Here is a 22,560-nt window from a genome sequence, read left to right as displayed (position 1 = left end):
AGATGCCTCGATTAAAAAGAAATTTCGCTGTTGTAATGTCGGTCTACATTTGCCCTACAATATAGAAGACAAATACACGAGCACGTCGAAGAACACAAACAATGCAGACAAGTTCTCGCGAAGCTGCACTTCAATCTGAACACTATCAATAAAGTAATCTTCACACAAGCTAATACCTGTTCAAGTGTCAAACATCGCAGTCGCGTGCCAACTCGCGATGCCCGTGACACATCGACATGCATTACAAACGTAACTTGCGGAAATTCATATCTACGGAAGAATTTCTTGCCGGGAAACTACCGAGAAAACAGTAACTTTCAGCGTTTACGTAAATATTTGCCCATTAAGTCCCAACAATCGGCGGTGGTAGCACATCACTCCATAAAGCAAGTAAGCGGTAAGAAATGATACATTTCACGGAAACTCCCCTCGTGAAACGCTTTGCTAAATGTGCACAGCAACATGGTCAACGTACGCTCAGAAAGTGTTCTGTTGTCGTTCCACAAAGCTTACTACATGAACCAAAAGCTGCGAGAATGCGCGCAAGCGTCAGATCTGCTTACCTTCAATGTGGTCAGCAAACGGCTTCTTCGTCTCGCAGGCACCACGCGACGACACTCTTTCCAGCGCGAACACTGTTGAATCGCCGATGAACACCAGCGCACGAAAGCACAACTGTCAACAAATTCTTTCACGCACCATAATTCGAAGCCACAGTATCAGGTATTCCACGAGCGAACGCGGACAGGCGAGAACAAAGGCCGCTTGGACGGGCGCTGTAGTACACAAGACACTGGCGTATCACACGAAACATAAGGCGAACTAATGGCGTTACACGAGTCCAGAGGTTTCCTGATGGTTAATGCACACGGTACGGATCACAGTTTGTTTAGGCACTTCGAAAATATGATTAAATTACTGTGTAACGAACACTCTCACCGCTCACAGCAAAACAACGTGGCCCAGCTCACCGTCAACCGTTACACTGCGGCAGCGCCGCACTGCGGTTAAAACGTGAATTTAGCCTCCGAGATCTACATTTTTCTTTAGGGCGTGCATTTTGGAAAAGCACGGCCTTCGAGATTTAAAAACGTCGTTGCTGGAAGGAAGGCTGGTATTTAAACACAAATTATTGATTTTAAAGTGTCTTGGTGCGCTGCCTTGTTTTTTTTAAGTATATGCAGAGATTTTAGACGAACTATGCGCGAACGCTTGTCCTGTGGTTTGTCGGCGGACACGAGCCAATCAGCGCGCATCATGTGCTGTTCCGTCGCTTGGGATGGCGCACGGTGTGCGGGCAGCCGCGAGAGCTGTGACGCCTACCGATCAGAAATTCGGAATTGCAACACATATACACGCTTCTTATGGTGCCCAGTGGCGTGTTTTTGAGAATGTCAGGCTTTATCTTGCATAGGTGGCACCATATTTGCTCGTAGCGTAAGGAATGAAGGCGACAAAATGTGGCGATAGCTGGCTTGCAGCGGCAGCGGAACTTCGGCCAAAGTGAAACAGGCGTACTGCTTGCATGCTCGCGTAATCAAATACGGCCATACTCCGCACACAACTTTCATACTTAGCCAACTCACAATTATAAATTGTTCAGTTGTACGCCCAAGCAAGCACTTACGGGATCCGCGCTGCCCTGCTTCTACGCGTGCTAATATCGACACAGCAGTTACTCGTACTTGTGGTCAGCGCGAAAGCGACACGGACAAAAGGAAGAAACACAACAAGACGGCGCTGTTTCTTCGGAGTGTTCCTTGTTTCCGCGTTGCTTTTGCGCTGTTGCTAAAGGTACGATGAATCGTAACCAACTCGCCCACTATATGCTCTATGTTACCTACGTGTGTACTGAAGTGCACACCTAGGTAACATCCTGCCGTAAACACAAAGGACACATCCTACAAGAATTATAATAAGGGTTGTTTTCTTGGACCAAATGAAAGCATAAGTCAAGATTTAGTACTTACAATGACTCTGCTGAGTGTATCAATGCCTGTCACACAGTACAGATAGATCTGCCTATATTATATGTAAAGACAGTTGTTATGTGCACTCTATGTTACCTACATGTGCACTCAAGTGTACACTCAGGTAACACATAGTGCACATCCAGTTAACATCCTGCAGTAAACATAAAGGACACATCCTAGAGGCATAATAAAGGTAACTTCCTCGAGGTATACGTTAGGATGAGTAAACACGTAGTACACACAAAGTTCACATCCTGGAGGTCACACAAAGGACAAGGAAACATAAAGGTCACATAGGACACCAGAAGGAAACATAAAGGAAACATAAAAGCAATGGCCATTTTCATAGGGGTTCGGCAGAGACACGATACGGGCGCTGTCGCAAGGGGGAGTGGGAACCAGTGTCGATGATGTGAGAAACACCGGTGGCACGGCCCAGTGACGTCTGATGACAGTCGAAAGAAGAGACAAACTTGTGAAGGAGAGCGAGAAGTTGGCGGTGGGGCGGGCAACGAGGTGGCGGGATCAGGCATAGTGCAAGGCGATCTTGTTGGCAGGGTTCGAGTGCGGAGCTCCAGGACGAGGCGAAGGATCTTAGCAACCTCCACCAAATGCGATGAGGTTTATTCTCGTTCACGACGTTGTGGAACGCTAGGCAAAACAAGGCACTGCAAGGGCTGTCCGAAGCACGGGGTCGCTCGAGATCACGGCACGGCCCTTCGTCTTCCTCTTCAGACGGCACATACACAGGGGCGCGTCTGCTTCATTACAAACTCAGTACCTGAATCAAATATTTTATTTATTCCACCCAAATCTGGTCAACTGCGCCTCAGGCTCGTCATTCTAATCTCTCTCCGAACAAAGAAAGAAAACTTAAAAAAGAGCAGAGTACCTAAGAAGTAAAGGAGTAACTGGGTACTCACGGCGATCCGTCGCTATCTTTCTCGACCCACTGCCACTCGACCTCGGTATCTCTCGTGACCTCGTCCAGCTGACGAACTCTGGCCGACAAGCACACTCTCTGCGGCTTGTCTTGCGTGGTTGCAATGGCCGTGAAATTCTGGATGGCCTTTAACGCCTGGGAACGACGTGCCGACAACAATTAGCGACGTCGTGGAGACTAACAAAGCAAACCTACTGACAGACTGAAAAAAACGATACCAGCCGTCAGCTAGATTCGCTGTTAGTACAGCGGCAATCATAAAGGACCCCAGTCTGGACATAGGCGTCTGGCACCTAAGACACCAACGACAGCAGGATGCATATTGAATGGACAAAAGCCGCAGCTCATAAAAGATAGGCGTTGTTCGAATGCCCGCAGCTTCTTCAATCTTTCTTGCAGAGCCTATTGGAACGCCCAGCGACCGTCCGCGTGCGACCGTTGTGGTCTTTATGATGCGAGCAATTGCCTCAATCATCCAGCGATTCAGGGAGCAGAATGCTGGAAAGGATAGAAAAAGAGGTGAGGCTCTTGACGTGACCGTGACGTGGCGTCCAGGCTCCGACGTGGCGGAAAGAAGGGTAGAAGTGTCGCTTGCGGACGCTAGTTGAAGCAGGAGAGAGTGCCTATGTTTCCGGTGAAGTTCGCCGCCTGGCGGCATGGCAATGCGAAACACCGAAATATTTCAATCAATCATTTAGACGCAAGACCCCCAAGAGTAGTTCACAAAACAACTGTGAATAAAACTTGCTACAAGTCTCGAAGGTGCCCCACTTTGGCCTATTTGCGCTCACTATAAGTACAATCGTGAGCAAAAAAACACGGGCCACATGGTCGTCGAAAAAACTGAATCTCATCGTAATTAACACGCATAAACTGCAGCTGAGGAGTGCGCTAGAAAATTCGTGATGCCAAGTTTGGACTGCAGTCTTTAATTTCATGCTGTACTCACAGACGGGAGAAAATGAGTTTTATCGCGCAATCTCTGGCCCGCATACTTTTGCTCAAGGGCATAAATCTCACATCAAGTTGCTGTCTACAAAGAAGAATGCATAGTGAAGCACACTAATTCTACCTTGTTTAGAGTAACTTTCCGGCAGCTCTAAATTTAGCTCCTTTTTTTTAAAGATTCATTGTTGTGCAAAATGTGTTGATTTTAGGAGGAGAATACGGACTTTTCCTCTCAAAAGACACGCATGTATCGAAGAGGTTCAAACACGCACCGGCTGGTGCGTTTGCACGAAAGCACTCACTTGCACAAAGTGAAGCTGCTTTGTTTAAGCTACGCATCTACAAATGATGGCTACAGCCGCAAAATTGTGCCAAAGCGGAGCGTTGTTGACTTTTGAGAAATTCGTGTTCTGGCAGGTCTGTTTAATCAATGGGAAGTCAAGCGTCCATGAATCCGTTCGCATACCGAAAGCTGCTTCTGTGGGGTTTCATGATGCATTGACGTCGGCAGTTGCAGAATTCAGCAAGAGAAAGAAAGAGCCGAAAAGAGCTGCTCCTCGCAGCTCCTTTACCTTTTCTTTAGTTTTTTGTTTATCTTTGTGCTTTGTGCTTCCGACTTTTTATATAATTGTGAGCGAAGTGAGGTGAGTTGTACGCTGTTTTTGTGTACACTGTTCAACAATTCTATTCAGTTCAATTCAAGCATGCAAGGAGTCTGACTCTCTATTTTCTTAACTCCACTGAATGCTTGCAGTTATCAGTTACTCCCTTGCTGCGGTTAAAAAACTGCGATCTTGGAGAAATTTTGTAAGGATATAACGCCATAGATTGACGTCTGAAGCTACAGTCACCAAAATGTTTCAAATCCGTGTACCACCCAGTTACCCATGGCAACTCATTGATCGCATCGCCGTATTTCCCTCAAGCTTTTTTTTTCACCGAACGTACCAGTTAAACTTATACCGCGAAACAGCGCTCACTGTTTCTGCTTCTGTCGTCACGCTAGAAAGGCATCATACTCCTGAAGTCACGGCCTAACAACGTCCCGCCACATCGATGCGACTACATGGTCAGGCACAAATTACTGCCCTGACGGTCGAGTGTCCTTTGCAAGCGTGGGCGTCGTACTTCGTTCTACTCGCGGCTGCGCTGACTGCATTCCTATGAGAACAGCACACAAAAATTTTCGCTGGGTCAAATATGGGCGCCCATTAACAAAGATCCCAATGTGCAAAATATCACAAAAGTGGACGACTTTCTGTTGATTCATGGTAACGGCCAGCGTGAAGGACAATTCGATGTAGTCAATATTATTCGTGAGCCCCATAAGTTTACGATGTCTGTTATACCACTGCTGTTGCTTCGGTTTGTTTTAAAAAAATACTGATCAGTAATACCCAGCGTTAAGGAATTTGACTCGCAATCACTTTTCATGACGACAGTTCAGTGAAGGCGTACAGCTCGGCCAATGCAGAGTATGTTATTTCCTTCTTCTTTTTTTTCAGCCTTCTAGACACGTTCTCAACCTCTGGAACTTAGTTTGTGCTGACACAATTTCTACCATCTCTTCTCCAGCTTTCTTTTTCTTTGATGTTGTGGCCTAATCGGTCACATCATAAACAACATGCGCATATCGATGTTCCATACCTTTCTTACAGTAAAATAATGTGCGCTCCGAGCTAAAAAGGCAAGTACACGCGACATAGATAACTTTTATCGCTTTGGAATCAGATCAACTTCAAAGGCCGTAAGGACTTTTGGCGCACACTGCAAAGAAAGTTCACACTCTTCAAGACGTATCTTGCCTCCAACAATCGATCCCTGCCTCTATTGTGCTTTCTTTCATTAAAACTCTGTGCACGCTACCTTCTTGTCAAGAGTGCTATGCCACGCTGATAACGTGCATGCCATTCATGGGCGTGCAGCTGCGTTGAAGGAAGGAAAGGCAGGCAAGGTGAATGACGACCACTATTTGGGGACAAGATAATCTCCAAAGGGTGCAAACATTTCTCAAAGCGTACCACACGACGTGTACTACGCGAAAGATGTCGTGATTCAAACAATGCAGATTGGCGTTGTAGTTTACGCATAGCTTAGACATAAAATTATTTTAATGTAGACATGCCAGAAACAAATAATTACCTGGGTAGGTATTAGGGTGAAAGCCGTAAGTTGCTCATGGCTCGAAAACTGCGTTCTCCGGCGTTATCCAAAAATTGACCGCCCAGCGTTATGGCAGCAAAATCACTGGTGCCACCCACAACTCTTCGTGCAACTCGACCCCACGACCCTTGATACCAGTCGAATATTCGAACTTTGGGGAAGACCAGAATTCAATGGCCTCAAAGTGCCCCTATCGATGGCCGAACCGATGTCTATTCGTTGGCGTCCAACCCACGACGTTTGGTGGTAATTAAGGCAAGGTTATTTAAGGCACAGTTAATTAAGATGAAATTAATCTTGGCACTCGAACCCGTGGCCTTTTTTGGGGGAGAAAACAAGTAATAGCAAGTAACAACGCATTCGAATGAGAATGCCAGGTAACTTATTGATCGCCTCATGAGCGCGCTGACATTCGCATTCATCCTCTTTAGCGCACGCTCAAGTGAATGTAAACTTATTTAATTGCGCCTGGCTAAGCCAATAAAAGATATACAACCAAAATAATAATTTGAATTGGGCGATGTGACAATGAAAACTACTGCATTAGATTTTGCCGTGGATTTGCACTGCTATTCAGCAAGAACTTCGGTAAGGACGTTTGCGTAGCCACCCTGTGGAGCGTAGAAACAAGGCATAGGTCGCCTTATCTCAGTGACACTTACCAATGTGAAGTCAGGGAAAGCTATCTCCGGGGGTGGAGGTGGCTGGAGCCAGCAGTAAGACAGCGCAAGCGATGCTGTGACGCACAGAACATGCATGATTTTAGACGCAGTCTTCTTGCGACAAGATACGCGAAAGAAAGTAGCACTGTTCTTTTTCCGAGTGCAGCGCTTAAGAAATGAGAGAAAGCGACAAGACGACTAGGCTTGCCTCTTCGAGCTCCCGCGACACACTCCGAAGATACCGCTCAATTTTTACTTCGAAATGCTATGAGGAAGTCCCGAAAGGCATTAAAGCGCGACTTTGAGGAAGCGCTTCCCGCCACATTGTCGGTTTCGGAAAAACCGGCACTCGCAAGAGACGCAACTCCACGTTTCGGGGTTCTATTTCGCATGATAATGTATAACAAAATGCTTCGACTGGTCACCTCCACTACCGGTTTCCGCTAGCTGCCGCGCAAAGCTTAGAAGGTGGCTTTGCGCCAAGTAGTGCTCCATATTGTGTAAGAGGGAGAACGCGGGGAAGGCTGCAGATGGAAATTCAAGACGATGAGCAAAACGATAATAAGGTAAAAGCGGGAGCCAACGTTTCGACCAGTGGACTTGTCTTTTTCAAGGCGACGTATGCTTTCCTCGGCAACGTACATACTACACATACTGAAAAGATTTTGCGCCAAAAAACAAAACACACAAGAAAGACGACGACATCACGGGCGCCCGTGGTGTCGTCGTCTTTCTTGTGTGTGTTGTTTTTTGGCGCAGAATCTTTTCAGTATGCAAGATCACCAACTAGCCCAGCAGTTAACTCTTCTATAATATATGCTATAGGTACGGTCCTTCTAAAGGGCAGAGGAGGTACGGCGGGTGGGCGAGGCAACGACCGAGGGTTTCTTAGCGGCAAGGGTGTAGAATTGAAAAGAAAGCTGTGCTACTCAACGTCGCTGAAAGAATGTGAGGTAGTGCCGTGTGTCAGCTGGTTGACGTGCCACTGCAGGTTGCTTTTTACGCGGAAGGCGTCTGGGGGGCCGGGGGGGGGGGTATCTGCTCCATTGAAGGTCAGTGAACGATGGTCTCTGCAAGAGATGCAAGAGAAAATAAAAGGAGCGGGAGAAATTTGCGCTCCTGAAAAAAGAATGGAACAGAAAAACGAAACTAAGCAACCCAATGAAGAATAAGTGTTGTTGCCTATAGTCTCAAACTTAGCGCAGCGAGTAGATTCTAAAGCTCCCTTTGAAAGGTTGACGCTTATTGGTTGCAATGTCTCGAACATTGGATGAAGTATGATTATCTGTATTTTCTGTCTCGGGCAGATTTGAAATTGGACAGTAGTATGTGGAGTTAAAGTCATGACCTGGTTGGTTGAAACGCTCGGCGACGGCTTTGGGAAGCTCTTTAGCAGTGTCTGCGCGATGTCCGTTTGACCGACGTTCACTGATTGTCACGTTTCGCCGATTTATTGTTTCTTATAGAAGGAACATTGAAGCATACAAATTACATCTGAACTAGGCTTGTAAAGTAGTAAACATTAGTTTTCACTTCGTGTGTATAGCTATTGGCGGTGTCTTTAGCTTTATTGGCACTTTAAATGTACCTGCAACTTTTGCACCTGGGGCGATAACATGCTTTTATTGCGAGGGAATGCGTTAGCTCATCATTGAATGTTGGTCTCGTTGCATAGCATCTGACTAAAACGTCCGAAAAAGAAGCTTCTCTCGAACATAGATCAGCAAGTGCGTTGGATCTGTTGCGATACTTACAAATAATAAATAGGTTTTTGAGAAGTCCCCTTTACACAAACCGCAATTTCACCATGCGAGGTATATTGCTTCGAAAAGCGAATAATTCTGCAAAAAGCACCTAAAATATTTCATTTATTCGCAAAAAATAAATATGAAGATGCTTGAGTACTTTTGTTTTAATAACTGTTTTCCAACACTACACGTTCTTAATAAGCTTTAGCTCGGGACTAATCCTAGTTCCCCTAATAAAATAATATGTAAAACTCGGAAACGTTTTGGTGAGACGGCTGCCCGGTCGATCTCAAGAACATTTGTTCGTTTTCAGAAAGAGCGCTACATTGCAGCTGGACTAGGAAGCACAAATTTAATTTTCGACTTCAACTTTTACAAAGATTCCTAGAAATAGGCAAGATTTTTAAAAAATTAGTGACCCGGAACAACAACGACGCCTCGTCGTTAGGGCCAAGGAGACAGAGTAGGCCAGAGGGTTCCTGGAATGAGGAGACCTGCCGCCTAGAGTAGAGCCGGGGCTTACCCCGGGATACTGCTTCGAAAATAAACGTTTATTTCTCCTCCTCCTCATCCTGAGCCCTTCCACTCTGGGAAGAAGGACGAGCAGCGAAGCTGTGGTGTGTTTGTCCTCAATCGACGCATCTACATATACGTATGTTTGTTTGTTTTCTTCCTGAAGGACACAGACAACTAATAACACATATTTTGAGTGTGGAGTGATTTACTTTTATTCTTTTATGAAGCAGCAACGTGTGTAAGTACCGCCGCATGGCAGACGGGAATTCTACAGTATTTACAACTTCACTGGCGACTACGTATATACGAAAAGTAGATGAAACACGACGTAATGTTAGAGTCGCTTCAGCGGCTAATTGTTATAAAATTTTTTTCGGAATACATTCAATAAAACAAGTGTTACTGCCGTTTTCTTTAACCATACTTTCTCCGTTGACGGCCATGTATTGACAGCATGAGGGAATTCTGTAACGTTTACAACTATACTGTGAACTAAGTAATCGGCGTAATGATAGAGTCCTCTTAGCGGCCGATTTCAGTATAACTTCTCCAAGATACCGACATTACATCCAGAGCTACAGAACATTCAAGAGAAACTGGACACAAATATTTTTTTCGTGTCAACGCGACGCGTTGACGGACGGACATCTACGACCGCCAGAGGGTAGCTATGCACGGCATCGCAGTAGAGAGAATACAAGCACAATGCATGCAACTTCGTAACAAAGCACCAACAACGGATATCACACTTATGAAAACTGCATCAGTAAGCGCATCTCAATCGGCCAAAATTGATATAGGGCTTTAAGCCGCACATAAAATTTTTAGAAAGCAGCTTTTGCAAATGTCCTACTCCTAATTTAGTGGTATCTATTTAGTGGTATCTACTCCTATTAGTGGTATTTAACCCAGTGAACAGCGAAGCATAATGCATCAATTTTGCTCAGATTTGATGCAATATTTGGTGCAATTTACAGAACTGTGATACTCCAGAGAAGTGTTTTTCTTTGTTTGTTTGCTATGTAAAGAATCATCGACTCGAAACGTGGGCTTGTTAAAATTCTGCAATAATTGAGAACATATCTTAGTAAATAAAATAAATTAAATAACGCAATCGTAATTTTTATATTTATTTGTTTTTTTCTGCTGTAACAAACCTCATCAACATGGGTGAATTGTTTGAGGTTAAAAACGATTTTTCAATTCCCATGTATTTAGAAGCAGCTGTATAGCTAAGCATCCTAATAACTAGTTGCAAAAAAAAATTACAGCGAAAGTTTTCACAATCTGAAAACGTATATATGGAAATTCCGAAGTCATTCTCAGTGGTTATGCCCTGAAAACTCAGCGGCTGCAATTGATTACTTATAAAAATTGCGCGCAAGTCCTCACATAACTTGTTAAGTATCCAATCGCTTTAAATTATTCAAATGCGCATTACGGCTTTTCGACTAAGTAATGTCCGCCTTTTGCAGCAATTCAAATCAATTCGCAGTGTTTTCCTTACTGCCCCGGGCAATTTTTCGAAGAGTGGACTCTGCTGGGCTTAATAAGTCCCAAAGGAATGCGCTAGACATATGCGATATATGAAAAACATAAATATAAGGCGATCAGCTATAAAAATAATGTTGTGCTTATAAATGTAGATTTGATGATTTGGGATTGATCAAATCTATATTTATAAGCAGTTCAGTTATCTGAAAAACGCTACTCATGCTTTATGATTTAAAAAAAAGAAAGAATACAAGGTCGATTCATAAAACCTGGTAAGTAAAAAAAAATACGCAAAAGAAGTAAGACGAAAGTTGAGTGGCTGAGGCCACCAGGAAGCTACCGCTTTCTCGCCGCGAGGTCACAGATTTTGCAGGATCTAATGCGCTTTAGTTGATCGTCATCATACATCTACATAAATATTATCATTAGCAGGAGCAGCCTATTCATATGCCCACTGTTAGGACAGAGGCCTGTGCCAGCGATCTCCAATTACCACTGTCTTAGGCTAGTTGATTCCAGGTTATACGTGCAATTTTTTTAATTATATAACCCCACCTCATTCTCTGCCGGCCTCGACTGTGCAATTCCCTCCCCTCGGCAATCATTCTCTAATCCTAAAAGGCCACCGGTTATCTTTCTTAGTCACTACATGCCCATTCGAGGTCGATCTTTAATGCGAAGTATCCTTTGCGTAATTCCGAACAACTTGCCGGAGGTCGGCACGAATAGTCGGCAGGCCTGGACTGTGTCGCCACACTTAGGACATCTGTAATAAGAAAACGCATGACCGGGAGTGAACAGCGGCCTTCGAGTGCGGAAGCCGAATGATCTGACCACTGGGCCATCTACTCTAGTGCTGAAGCCGGCAAGCCCATTGAGACGCTTGGCGCGTGCCTGTAGTAAAACTTTCTCCTCTTTTTCACTGGCGACATTTCGAGTTTTGGGCACTCTGTTAGACTGCACCATCTCTGGGGTCTGCCCGCATTGCTCGGTAATTTTCTCGTAGCAGCCATCGCTACGTAGAGACTGTGCGACGTTGCATCGCCTTCATGGCAAGCCCAGGTTGATCACGCTTCTGAATTTCTTCGCCTGAGTACATACGCAATCGTCGCGTTACCATGCATTTGATGTAAACATAGGTACGTGCTAACGTGAGACACTCAGTACCAGATCACGCCACTTTTTATGTTTATCTCGCTAACGACCATTCAATACCTGTGCAGGACCCAACAATCACCAACAATAGCAAGTCAGGGTAGCGCTGAGCACACTTTCGTACAAGTGTTCAGGGTCCTCCGCCCTTGGCACGAACTCGGCTCAGCGTGGCCGCGCTCCGTGGAGCTCCGGCGCACGCGGCGCGGTCATGGCGCATGAGCGGCGCAGGCGCACTGGAGCTTGGTATCGTGTGCTGTCTGCTAAAGCATGGCGCACACGCGCGCTTTAGCAGACGACACTAGGCCCAACCTTCACGCCCCTGTAAGCTTCGATGCGCGGCAGAGCAGCGCGCGCTGACGCTCCACGGAGCGCGGCCACGCTGAGACGACTTCGTGCCGAGAGCGGACGACCCCGTAAATCGAGTCATTCAATGACGCCACGCGTTCAACGAACAGCGAGGCAGCGAGAGGCGCCGTCTCTAAAGACACCAGCGACCAGCAGAGGGGGCCGAGCGTTGGCGATGCTGCTGGACGGAGCCGCATCTTCTTCTCCACAGCACAGTTAATTAGGAAGAGTTAAGGCACTCAAACCCAGGACCTTTGGTGAGAGTCGATCCCACGACCTTTGATGTTAAGGTAGAGTGAACTAAGATAGAGTTAATCAAGGGAAAACAAGTAACGGAAAATACCAACGCATTCCATTGCGTAGTCACGTAATTTAAAGAATGTCTCGTGACCGCGCAGGCTTTCACCTTCGTCCTTTTTAGCGTATGCTAAAGTCACCGTCAAGTTTCATTTATGTAATATGAATACGATCATGGCTCGGAAACACTCCAAAAAGGAGCGGGATAGTTACAAACGTGTCGACTGAAATAACAAATAAAGCGTTACATGCAATTTTCCAATGCGATCTTGAATGTTTCTGCATCTGCAATGGCAGTAATGAGGAGGGAAGGTGGTTACATTCAGTCAGGATCAGAATCAGGATCAAAATTTATTATTATGGTTGCTCTTGGGACAAAAGAATCGTGACAAAAGTTAGTGCCACAGGATGACAAGCTTCCCTTGAAAAGCTGGTCGGTTCTAGCTGAAACGTAGTAAGGCGGTGAAAAAAGAGTGACTTTCGATACTTGATTGTAGTGGCAGACTTTATGAAAAAGATTCAGGCGGGAGCAATGGCGCCTGAAGGAATGGACCGGTTAGTTTAATGTTCTTTTCATGGACGCGACGCTAGAATGGCGGTAGTAGTTAGGATAACGCGCGGCGCTATTCTGGACAGCATCGAAGGCAAGGATGAGAGATATTTGATACCATATGACGCCTGCATACTCTAATTTTGAGCGGACAAGGACTTTGTAAAGCATTAACTTATCTGAAGATAGCGCATTGCAAAAAGTTCGACGCATATAGCCAGCATGAGGTTCTGGTTGCCAGTCACGCATTCAATGCGAATGTCCCAGGACCGACTAGACGTGATGTGAATGCCGAGATATTTATAACAGTCAGCGAGGGGTGAAAAATCATTAAGGAAGTAAGCAGGCATACTTTGAGTAGAAGTACGCCTAGATATACGCACGCTTTTACATTTAGGTTCGTTAAAGTGTCATAAGCCAATCAGCGCACAAATAAAAAACACTGTCGAGGTCCCAATCGTTAATCCTACGCCTATCATTTTTTTTGTTCCGTGGCTCGTTGCGCTATGTTTAGCTTCTCAAGCTTCTTTGTTAACCTGCCCGCGACCTCATATGTCAATTCGAGTAGAATGCGATGATTGTACCTTTTTCCGTGGCCGTAAGCTGCCGGTAACGCTTTGTTAATACCTGCATGTGCTACAACGAATTTTTATTTTACTGGATTTTTTTATAATGATCAGCGTGCCGTGTGAATAATTAACCTAGATAAACCTCCTATTTCACAGAATATGCAGGCTGACTATCGATAACGGATTCTTCTCTTGCGAAGCTGTCGAACATAACCTTTATCATCTGGATATTAAACTTCAATGCTAACCTTATACTTTCGCAAATAAGGCCCCTAACCGTTTTTTGCGATTCCTCCACAGCGTTGCCCAACAAGACAATGTCATCTGCAAACCGGGGGTTACTGAAATTTTCTCGCATAGTAGTTTGTCATCACAGATCGTTCCCTTCTGCTTTCCAGGGTTGTCCGCTTCTGCCTTGCACCAGCGTGGAGTATAGCAGGCCAGCGACGAGCTGCTCCGGCCAATCTCTGCGTTTTTCGATCCGTTCAAACTTCTGCTTTCGTTCTCCCTCTCCATTGACCATCACTCCTAGTTCTTCCCAGTGTAATAGCTTGAATACTTCTAGTAAGCGTGTGGTGAATGGTACTGAAGAAGTTGTGTCTCCTTGCCTGGCTCTTCATGATTGGTACTTCGCCGCTTTCCTTGTGGATGATTCTGCTTCAACTGGACTCTTTATAATGTGCTAGGATAGCTAGTATCCTAGCTAGGATACTACTGTTTAGTTACTCCTTATCGATAGGTAAAGTCTTGGTTGGATTAAATAAGTGGAACTCGTGAAATATTTCGTTTGCTTGCGGCTCATGCGGACTCAGAGTCACCAAAACTCCCCTCAGCAGGACTGACTCGAAACCAGGCTCACAGGTCACTCTGAGTCTGCGTGAGATGACTCATAGCTAAGCTTGCATAGCTATCGGCTAAGAACTATTTTTCGCTGGAACAGAACCGAAGACTATAGTTATGAAGCCTTGAGAATATTATACTATGCAGGCGCTGGCAAAAGTACGAAAAAATTTTTTCGTTTGGAATCCGTGACGCCACACTGACGTACCCTGGCAGAGTGTGGACGGGAGATTATTTTCTTTTATTGAAAACGAATCTTCTTTTTTTGAGTACGAATTGCTATAATTCAATAAAACTTGGTGCTGGGCTAGTTGGTGATGCATTCTTTAAACCTGATGGTAGCGCTGAAAAGGAACGGACACACGAAGAAGAGGCGACACGACGACGAAGAAACGCTACTGACAACTGGTTTATTTTTCGCGAAAATTCTATATTTAAAAGAATCACAACACATGCGCACAACCGAACTACCCCAGCCTCCTTTATCGCCATATCAAAAACAATGTCATGCACGCGAAGCGAGATGATAAAACTCCCGAGCAGCAAGAAGTGAACACGTGACCAATTGAAGAAAAGCCATACCGTTATGGTTTTTCAAATTTCCCCAGAAGTGAGCGCTCAGCCGAGTACAAATTTATTGAAGCATCGCTGATGCACAGCCCCGCCTTTTTTTGTATGTGGAAAGCTTCCAGCAAAGCTCTAGCTTTTGCACTTGCACTTCTGCCCAGAACCTTTGCTTCTTTAAACCGTGGCACGCACTCGCAAACCATCACATGCGAGACTAAATTCGCAAGTTTGTCTTGTTTTGTTATGTTTTGAGAGTGTTCCCTTAAGCGGTCATTGAGGCAACGCCCCGTCTGCCCGATATAGCACTTGCCGCAGAACAGGGGAATAAGGTATACCACTCCTAGGGCACACCTGACGAAGACATCTTCATGCTGTTTTTTGCAACCGCGCTGACCTTCGCCGCAGATGCGGGGGCACAGCCTCGCCAACTTGTTTGGCGCAGAAAAAACAAGCGGCACGTTGTGCCTGCTGGCCACCTTTTTGAGGTTGTGTGAAACCTTATGAATGTAAGGCATCACCTCAGGTTTGGTCTTCACGCGTTCAGGTGCAGCCTTCATTCGTCGGGGCCCAAATTTCTTGAGGGTATCAGGAACAGCTACGAGGACCGAGCAAGGGAAACCTGCGGCCAATAGCCTGCGAACCTGATAGTCAAAACTAAAAAGCATTTCGTGCGAGCACGACTTTTGAAGCGCCGATTCCATGCAGAGCGATGCAATTGCTCTTTTTACAGTCTTTGAGTGGGGTGATTCATAGGGCAAAAGTTCTTTCTTTGCACGTGCGAAATACGCCCAACAGGTGTGTCCCTTAGTTATCCTCAGCCTGAGGTCTAAAAAACGTATCTCGCCATTTTGCGGAAGTTCATGGGTAAAAGCCAGCCCTTTACCGTGGTCATTAAAGGTAATTAAGACCTGTTGTACAGACTCTTCAAAAGAAATGTCATTACGATCTTTTAAAAAGATCAAAAAATCATCAACATACCTAAAAACTTTTAAAACCGGGCCTCCAATAAAATCTTGATCCAAAAGGCGATCAACATGGGCTAAAAAGATGTCGCACAAGATAGGTGCAACACAGGACCCTATGCCATTGCCATTGCGCCAAATGCCAAATGCCATTGCGCTGCAGAAAAGGCTGCTTGTCAAAAAGGATAAAAGTGACACTCAGGTAAAATTCTAAAAGCTTTAAAAAATCATCAAGAGACACTCCTGCTGTGGGCTGAAAAGAGAGTTCGCCTGAATTTTCGACAGCTTCCTTCACAGCAACTAAGAGTTCAGGTTGAGGGACGGAATAAAATAAATCCTCAACATCCACAGAGAAAGCATAACCGACACGGTGGTTATTCCGGAGAAAGTTCGTAACTTCTTGGGATTTTTTTGGTCAGGAAGGGGTCGTTCACTTTTATCGACTTAAGTTTACTTAGCAGAAAGCGGCTGACACATTGCTGCCAGGTTCCGTTCTCACTAATAATCATCCTAAAAGGAATACCGGGTTTGTGAGTTTTTGCTGTGAAGAAGGCATTCAAGGAGTTACTGTATCATACTTGGCCACCACGGAACGACGAGCTGATAGCAGCGCATCTTTCTTTTCCCCTAACCACTTCTGCGCATGCGGCACCCTCTCACACGAAGATATAAAAGCAACCACAATAAAGATACAGCAGTTTTTCGATGCCCAACCACTGTGTGTGTCGACTTGCTCAGAGGCGCACGATACATGGTGTCAGAAGTGCCCACAGCCACGCGGCAGGAAGCAAGCCATGGACGCCTTAAAACTGCCCTGCCCACTACAGTTGACCGGTAATGTCAGAAGGAACTGGGAACTCTTGAAGCAAAGACTGGACCTATTCCTGACGGCTACCTCGACAGACCATCCCAAGACAGAAGCGGTCAAGGCGGCCATCCTCCTGAGCGCCGCGGGTGACGAAGCGCTTGAGGTCTATAACAACTTCACATTCGCCGAAGGTGAGCTCAAGGATGACTACGAGACACTAGTGCGGAAGTTTGACGCATACTTTATTGAGCAAGGAAACGAGGTTTACGAACGGCATTTGTTCCGTATGCGAGTCCAAGATGAAGGAGAGCGATTCGAGCGGTTTGTACGTGACCTGAGGACACAAGCCAAACTTTGTAACTTCGGGACCCTTGAAGAGTGTATGATTAGGGACCAGATTGTATTCGGGCCTAATGACAAGACTGTCCGAGAGAAAATGTTGCAGGACAACACCTTGACTCTACAGAAAGCCGAGAACATATGCAAAGCAGCTGAAGCGGCGGCACAACAAAATGCTGCATGGGTCAACGAGCGCGTGCAAGTAGACTTCACTCGCCGATATGAACGCGGCAAAGAACAAAAAGGCCGGTGCAAGCACTGTGGTCGAGCGCACGCGCCACGGCAATGTCCAGCCTACGGAAAAACTTGCTACGCATGTAAAAAGCAGAATCACTTTTCATCGTGCTGCAAGAACCCGCAAGTTCACGGCATTCAGGAAGATCGTGAAGACAGCTTTGATGTCCTTGACGTCAGCATCTGTGGCGTAAGCACAAAACCAGGGAAAGACTGGACAGTGCGTGGCAAGGTCTCTGGTCACGAGATAGAATTGAAAGTCGATACTGGTTCCCAAGCCAACTTGATTCCGCTTAGCCTTTTTCAGCGCATCTCGAAAGTGAACACGTTGCGCAAGAGCGCAGCAGTGCTGACTGCCTACAACGGCTCCGAGATCAAGCATCTCGGTGTCGCAACTGAAGCACTAGAGATGAACGGTACCACGAGAGATACTGCCTTCTTTATCGTCAAGAAAGGACGCCAAGCGATCATTGGCTTGAGCACATGCATCGAGTTCGGCATTGTCCCAGCAAACATCGACTCAGTCAGGAGAAGTGGAAAAGCAGGGCCAGAAACAGAATTTGCGCATCTTTTTCATGGAACGGGCTGCGTACAAAGAACGTACAAAATGGTTCTACGACCAGACGCGGTTCCAGTCGTACAACCTGCTCGGAAAGTACCTTTGGCACTGAAGCAACCATTGCGTGACGAGCTGGCACGCATGGAGAAGGCGTCCATCATCGTCAAAGTAGAAGAACCCACCGAATGGGTAAGTCCTCTGGTTGTGGTAAGAAAAAAGAACGGCGCTCTCCGAGTATGCATGGACCCTAGAGAAGTAAACAAAAATATATTACGCGAGCACTACCCTATGCCTACCCGCGAAGATATAGAAAGTGAGCTTTCAGGTGCTCGATTTTTTTCGCGACTGGATGCCAACTCTGGTTTTCATCAGATACCCCTTGATGAAGCTACATCACGCGTCTGCACGTTCGCGACTCCCTTCGGGCGCTATCGGTTCCTAAGGCTACCGTTCGGCATTTCGTCTGCCAGTGAGGTCTTTCAAAAGACACTGACTGAGATCTTTGAAAGTATCCCAGGAGTACGCGTTTACGTCGACGACGTCCTCATTTGGGGTGCTGACAAAACCCAGCATGACCAACGTTTGCGTGCCGCGCTAGAAAAGGCAGAAAAAGCAGGGCTTACGTTTAATCCTGAAAAATGTGCGTTTGGTATGAAGGAGATAACATTTCTAGGTGACATAATCAATGAAGGTGGCGTGCGCCCAAGCCCCGAGTTGATTGAAGGCATCCGAGCCATGCCCGCGCCGGAAGACAAAAATGCCGTGAGAAGAATGATGGGTGTCGTCAACTATTTCCGAAAGTATGTACCCAGCTTAAGCGATAAAACGGCGTTGCTGCGAAGCCTCGTCAAGGACGATACGGTTTTTGAGTGGACTACCGCCCATCGGCGCGAGTGGCAAGACGTCTGCGAGGCCTTAACATCGCCGCCGCTCCTGGCATTTTTTGATGAAACTAAAGAAACAAAGATCTCGGCAGACGCATCTGCCATCGGAATTGGCGCGTCGCTATTGCAAAAACACCAGAATGAATGGCGCCCAGTGATGTACGCCTCGCGAACGCTAACTGATAGCGAAACGCGATACTCGCAAATCGAGAAAGAAACGCTTGGCATAGTGTTCGCCTGCGAAAAATTTCACCAGTTTACTTATGGCCGCAAGATCCTCATAGAGACGGACCACCGACCGTTGTTGGCCATCGCAAAAAAATACATCGGAGAAATGCCACCCCGGCTACAGCGTTTCTTTGTTCGCCTTCTAAAATACAATTATGACTTGCAGTTCGTTCCTGGAAAGGACCTGCTCCTGGCTGACATGCTTTCCCGTGCGCCCTGGCTTTCACCAAACCCTGAAGCAATGGAGGACATCGAGGTCCATGCAGTTTGTCTAGTCTCGTGCATGGTAACCCCATCGACAAAACGTCGCCTTCAGGACGAGACACTATCGGATCCCTATCTGAGTGCTGTAATGCATCAACTGTCGCGTGGAACAACGGTTCAAGGGGAATTACGTCCGTTTACGGCTGAGCTATCTGTCATTGACGGGATACTACTGAAAGGATGCAAAATTGTCATACCGAAGTCCATGAGGAGCGAAATGCTAACAAAGGTGCATGCAGGTCATCTGGGTATGAATAAGTGCAAGGCAAGAGCGCGCGCTCTTATTTTTTGGCCTGGACTAGACAACAGCATTGAATCAATGATTCGTTCGTGCAACGCATGCCAAAAATATGCATACAAGCAGCAGTCCGAGCCCCTTATTTTGCGCCCGACACCTAGTATGCCGTGGTACAGAGTAGGCATCGACATATTCCATTTCGCCGGGGAAGAGCATCTAGTGGTGTTCGATGTGCACTCCAATTTTCCTGAAGTGGAAAAGTTATCTACAATGACGGCCCATGAGGTGGTACAAAAAACGTCCGCGATATTCGCGCGCTACGGTATCCCTGTGCAAGTACTTACAGATAATGGGCCTCAATTTGCATCCAAAGAGTTTGCAGACTTCGCAAGGCGATATGATTTTGAGCACATTACATCAAGCCCGCGATTTCCGAGATCAAATGGACTTGCTGAAAAGGGAGTACAGATAGTTAAGCGCATTATGAAAAAGACCACTGAATCTTGCGACGATTTTTGGTTAGGACTCTTGTCTTATCGTGTGTCTGTACTAGAGGATGGCCATTCACCTGCCCAACTGTTACAGGGACGGCGCCTGCGCACCAGCGTTCCGGAATACAGCGCTGAGCTGGGATGCCCAATAGTCAAGCATCAACAGCGGGCCATGGGCAAAGCGCTGCACCCTTTGCAGCAAGGAGACACGGTACGCATACTGGATGACAACTGGTCACGTAAGGCAAGAGTGCTTCAAGAAGCGGCTCCCCGGTCCCACATCGTGGAGACAGAGGATGGAAGGCTTCTAAGGCGGAACAGACAACACCTGCTGCAAACGCGGGAAAAATACCGCAGGGTAGACGAAGATGACAACAGCAACGCTGAAAATAGTAGCTTAGACAACGAAAGACAGGAGCCTCCAGAACAAGGCAAAAGTGCACCCGGGTTAACTGGTCATCCACAAGCCAACATACAGGTGTTCCCCAAAGTGGAGACATCGGAAGCAGAGCCCCGCAGGTCAACCCGTCAGCGCAACAAGCCTCAACGGCTGCAATACGAAGCGAATTTCCGTCAAGTCTCCTAGCTTTTTTTTTCTTGCCTTGTGGTCATAGTCTTTTTTTTTTTGTTAAGGGAAAGGAGATGTATCATACTTGGCCACCACGGAACGACGAGCTGATAGCAGCGCATCTTTCTTTTCCCCTAACCACTTCTGCGCATGCGGCACCCTCTCACACGAAGATATAAAAGCAACCACAATAAAGATACAGCAGTTTTTCGATGCCCAGCCACTGTGTGTGTCGACTTGCTCAGAGGCGCACGATACAGTTACCTCTGCAATTGGAGATATCATTGCCTAACTGGTATGGCTTTTCTTCAATTGGTCACGTGTTCACTTCTTGCTGCTCGGGAGTTTTATCATCTCGCTTCGCGTGCATGACATTGTTTTTGATATGGCGATAAAGGAGGCTGGTGTAGTTCGGTTGTGCGCATGTGTTGTGATTCTTTTAAATATAGAATTTTTGCGAAAAATAAACCAGTCGTCAGTAGCGTTTCTTCGTCGTCGTGTCGTCTCTTCTTCGTGTGTCCGTTCCTTTTCAGCGCTACCATCAGGTTTAAAGAATTCCTATACAGCGTTGGAAGAATACTTTACGGGCTTATTTACATTTTTTAGCGTATTTTAATAATACCTGCCGCCATGCTGGCTTCCACATGAAGTCGGCAAACGAAAATGCGTGAACGCAAGCCATAAAAAAGAAGCTGAATTTGACTTCGTGCTCACTGCACATATTCATTGAATAGAAGAGGGTGGGGCGTAGTACAGTGCGCGTAGGTGCATCGGAACATTTCACTCGACCAATCTATTGATGCCACCCGATGACACAGCATTTTCGCATGAAACCTGTGCTCCCGCCTGCGCAGCATGACGGGAGAAGGAGAGACCGAAAGACGAGGTAAACACTCCACGGTTAACCAAGACTGCGCCTTGCTACTATGCCTTACATTTGGGGAATGATGAACAGTTAACAGGTAAGACAACAAAAGATAAGTAAAATACAAAGAGATAACCAATGGGAGCACACTCGCAGAGCAATTCTCGCCGACAGCAGCATGACGGACTGATGAATGATACGAGCATGCTAATATTTAAGGAAAACAACGGAATGACATTGCATCAAACAGAATTGACAGATTACACACCCGGAACTATGGATAGGTTCATTTGACCGCAAACGAATGCTTGGTAAATCAGATTGTAGGCGTACGTGAAATACACGTGGTGAAGCAACCTTGAAGTTCCGGCTGCAGCAGCTTCTTGCGTCATAGATTGTCATAGCATCTAGCGGAGGGCCTAACTATTTTTCTTAAGACCATTACGTTGTATCAAAAAGCCACCAAATAAGCAAGCAAATTAATTTTAAAATTCCTGCTGCCCCTAAACAGTCCAACGCCTACGGGTGAGAACGCTCGGACACCATGAAGCCACACTCACACACCAGTGCGGCAATTTCCGCTCCGAATTAAAAAAAACCAAAGATGGTTCGCATAAATATGCCATTCCAACGACCGATACATCAAAGACAACGACCACCCTTCGGAAATGCTGGGTGTCTGTTCACTGGCTGTAGGCCGCGCTCGAGCACAGCAGCATAGTAAGATCTTGATGAGGGCTAGTTGGCTCATACTTAGAACTGAGGTGAAACAGCGCGAAAAAGACGAGGACCCAAGGAAACAAACACCACAGACAAGCGCTGTGGTAACACAGCAGCACGCAGTCGCCGTCACAAAGAACGTCATTTATAAGAAGGTGGCAAACGATGATATTACTCGCGCTATCTATGCTCGGTAGAAACAGTGTAACGTGTGAATTTCACTTACTTGGGAGTGTATAAAATAGCATTAAAGCGCCGTTGAATAATTTTCAACAAATAAAGGTTTCAGCGCACGATTCTCGGTCTTTGTTGAACAGCCCATTATTGCCTAGTCACACATCACGCCCCCAACTCCTGTTTCTCTCGTTAACGCGCGTTAAGTACCAATGCAGATCCAACCATCACCAAGCATAAAACCGAGTACAATGACCGCAGTAGAAATCATGCCATAGCCATCCCATGATCGTCATTGCTTTGCTGCTGTCTTAACACACACAACTACTTGATTTACACAAACGCGTTGCTACATCTGGTAACCCTTTGCGGAACCCCAAACCAGGATGGATAGCCAGCTATGCCTACAACGTGCTGCACATACATCGATTCCCACAGTGCGTGACATATTGAAAT

General features: G+C 46.2%; 1 protein-coding gene across 1 annotated transcript; it reads left to right on the top strand.

Annotated features, from left to right (window-relative positions):
* The first annotated feature begins 16,318 nt into the window (after window positions 1-16,318).
* LOC135898279 (uncharacterized) lies at window positions 16,319-20,820 on the top strand. The gene is made up of 2 exons (XM_065427146.2): window positions 16,319-17,861; window positions 19,872-20,820. The coding sequence occupies exons 1-2, from the start codon at window positions 16,527-16,529 to the stop codon at window positions 20,361-20,363; spliced, it is 1,827 nt and encodes a 608-aa protein (XP_065283218.1). The 5' UTR covers window positions 16,319-16,526; the 3' UTR covers window positions 20,364-20,820.
* The last annotated feature ends 1,740 nt before the right edge of the window (window positions 20,821-22,560 follow it).

Source organism: Dermacentor albipictus, chromosome 5, assembly GCF_038994185.2.
Source record: "Dermacentor albipictus isolate Rhodes 1998 colony chromosome 5, USDA_Dalb.pri_finalv2, whole genome shotgun sequence".
NCBI classification, from domain to species: Eukaryota; Metazoa; Arthropoda; class Arachnida; order Ixodida; family Ixodidae; genus Dermacentor; species Dermacentor albipictus.
The sequence above is the reverse complement of the archived record's forward strand: the minus strand, read 5'-3'. Positions and strand labels throughout refer to the sequence as shown.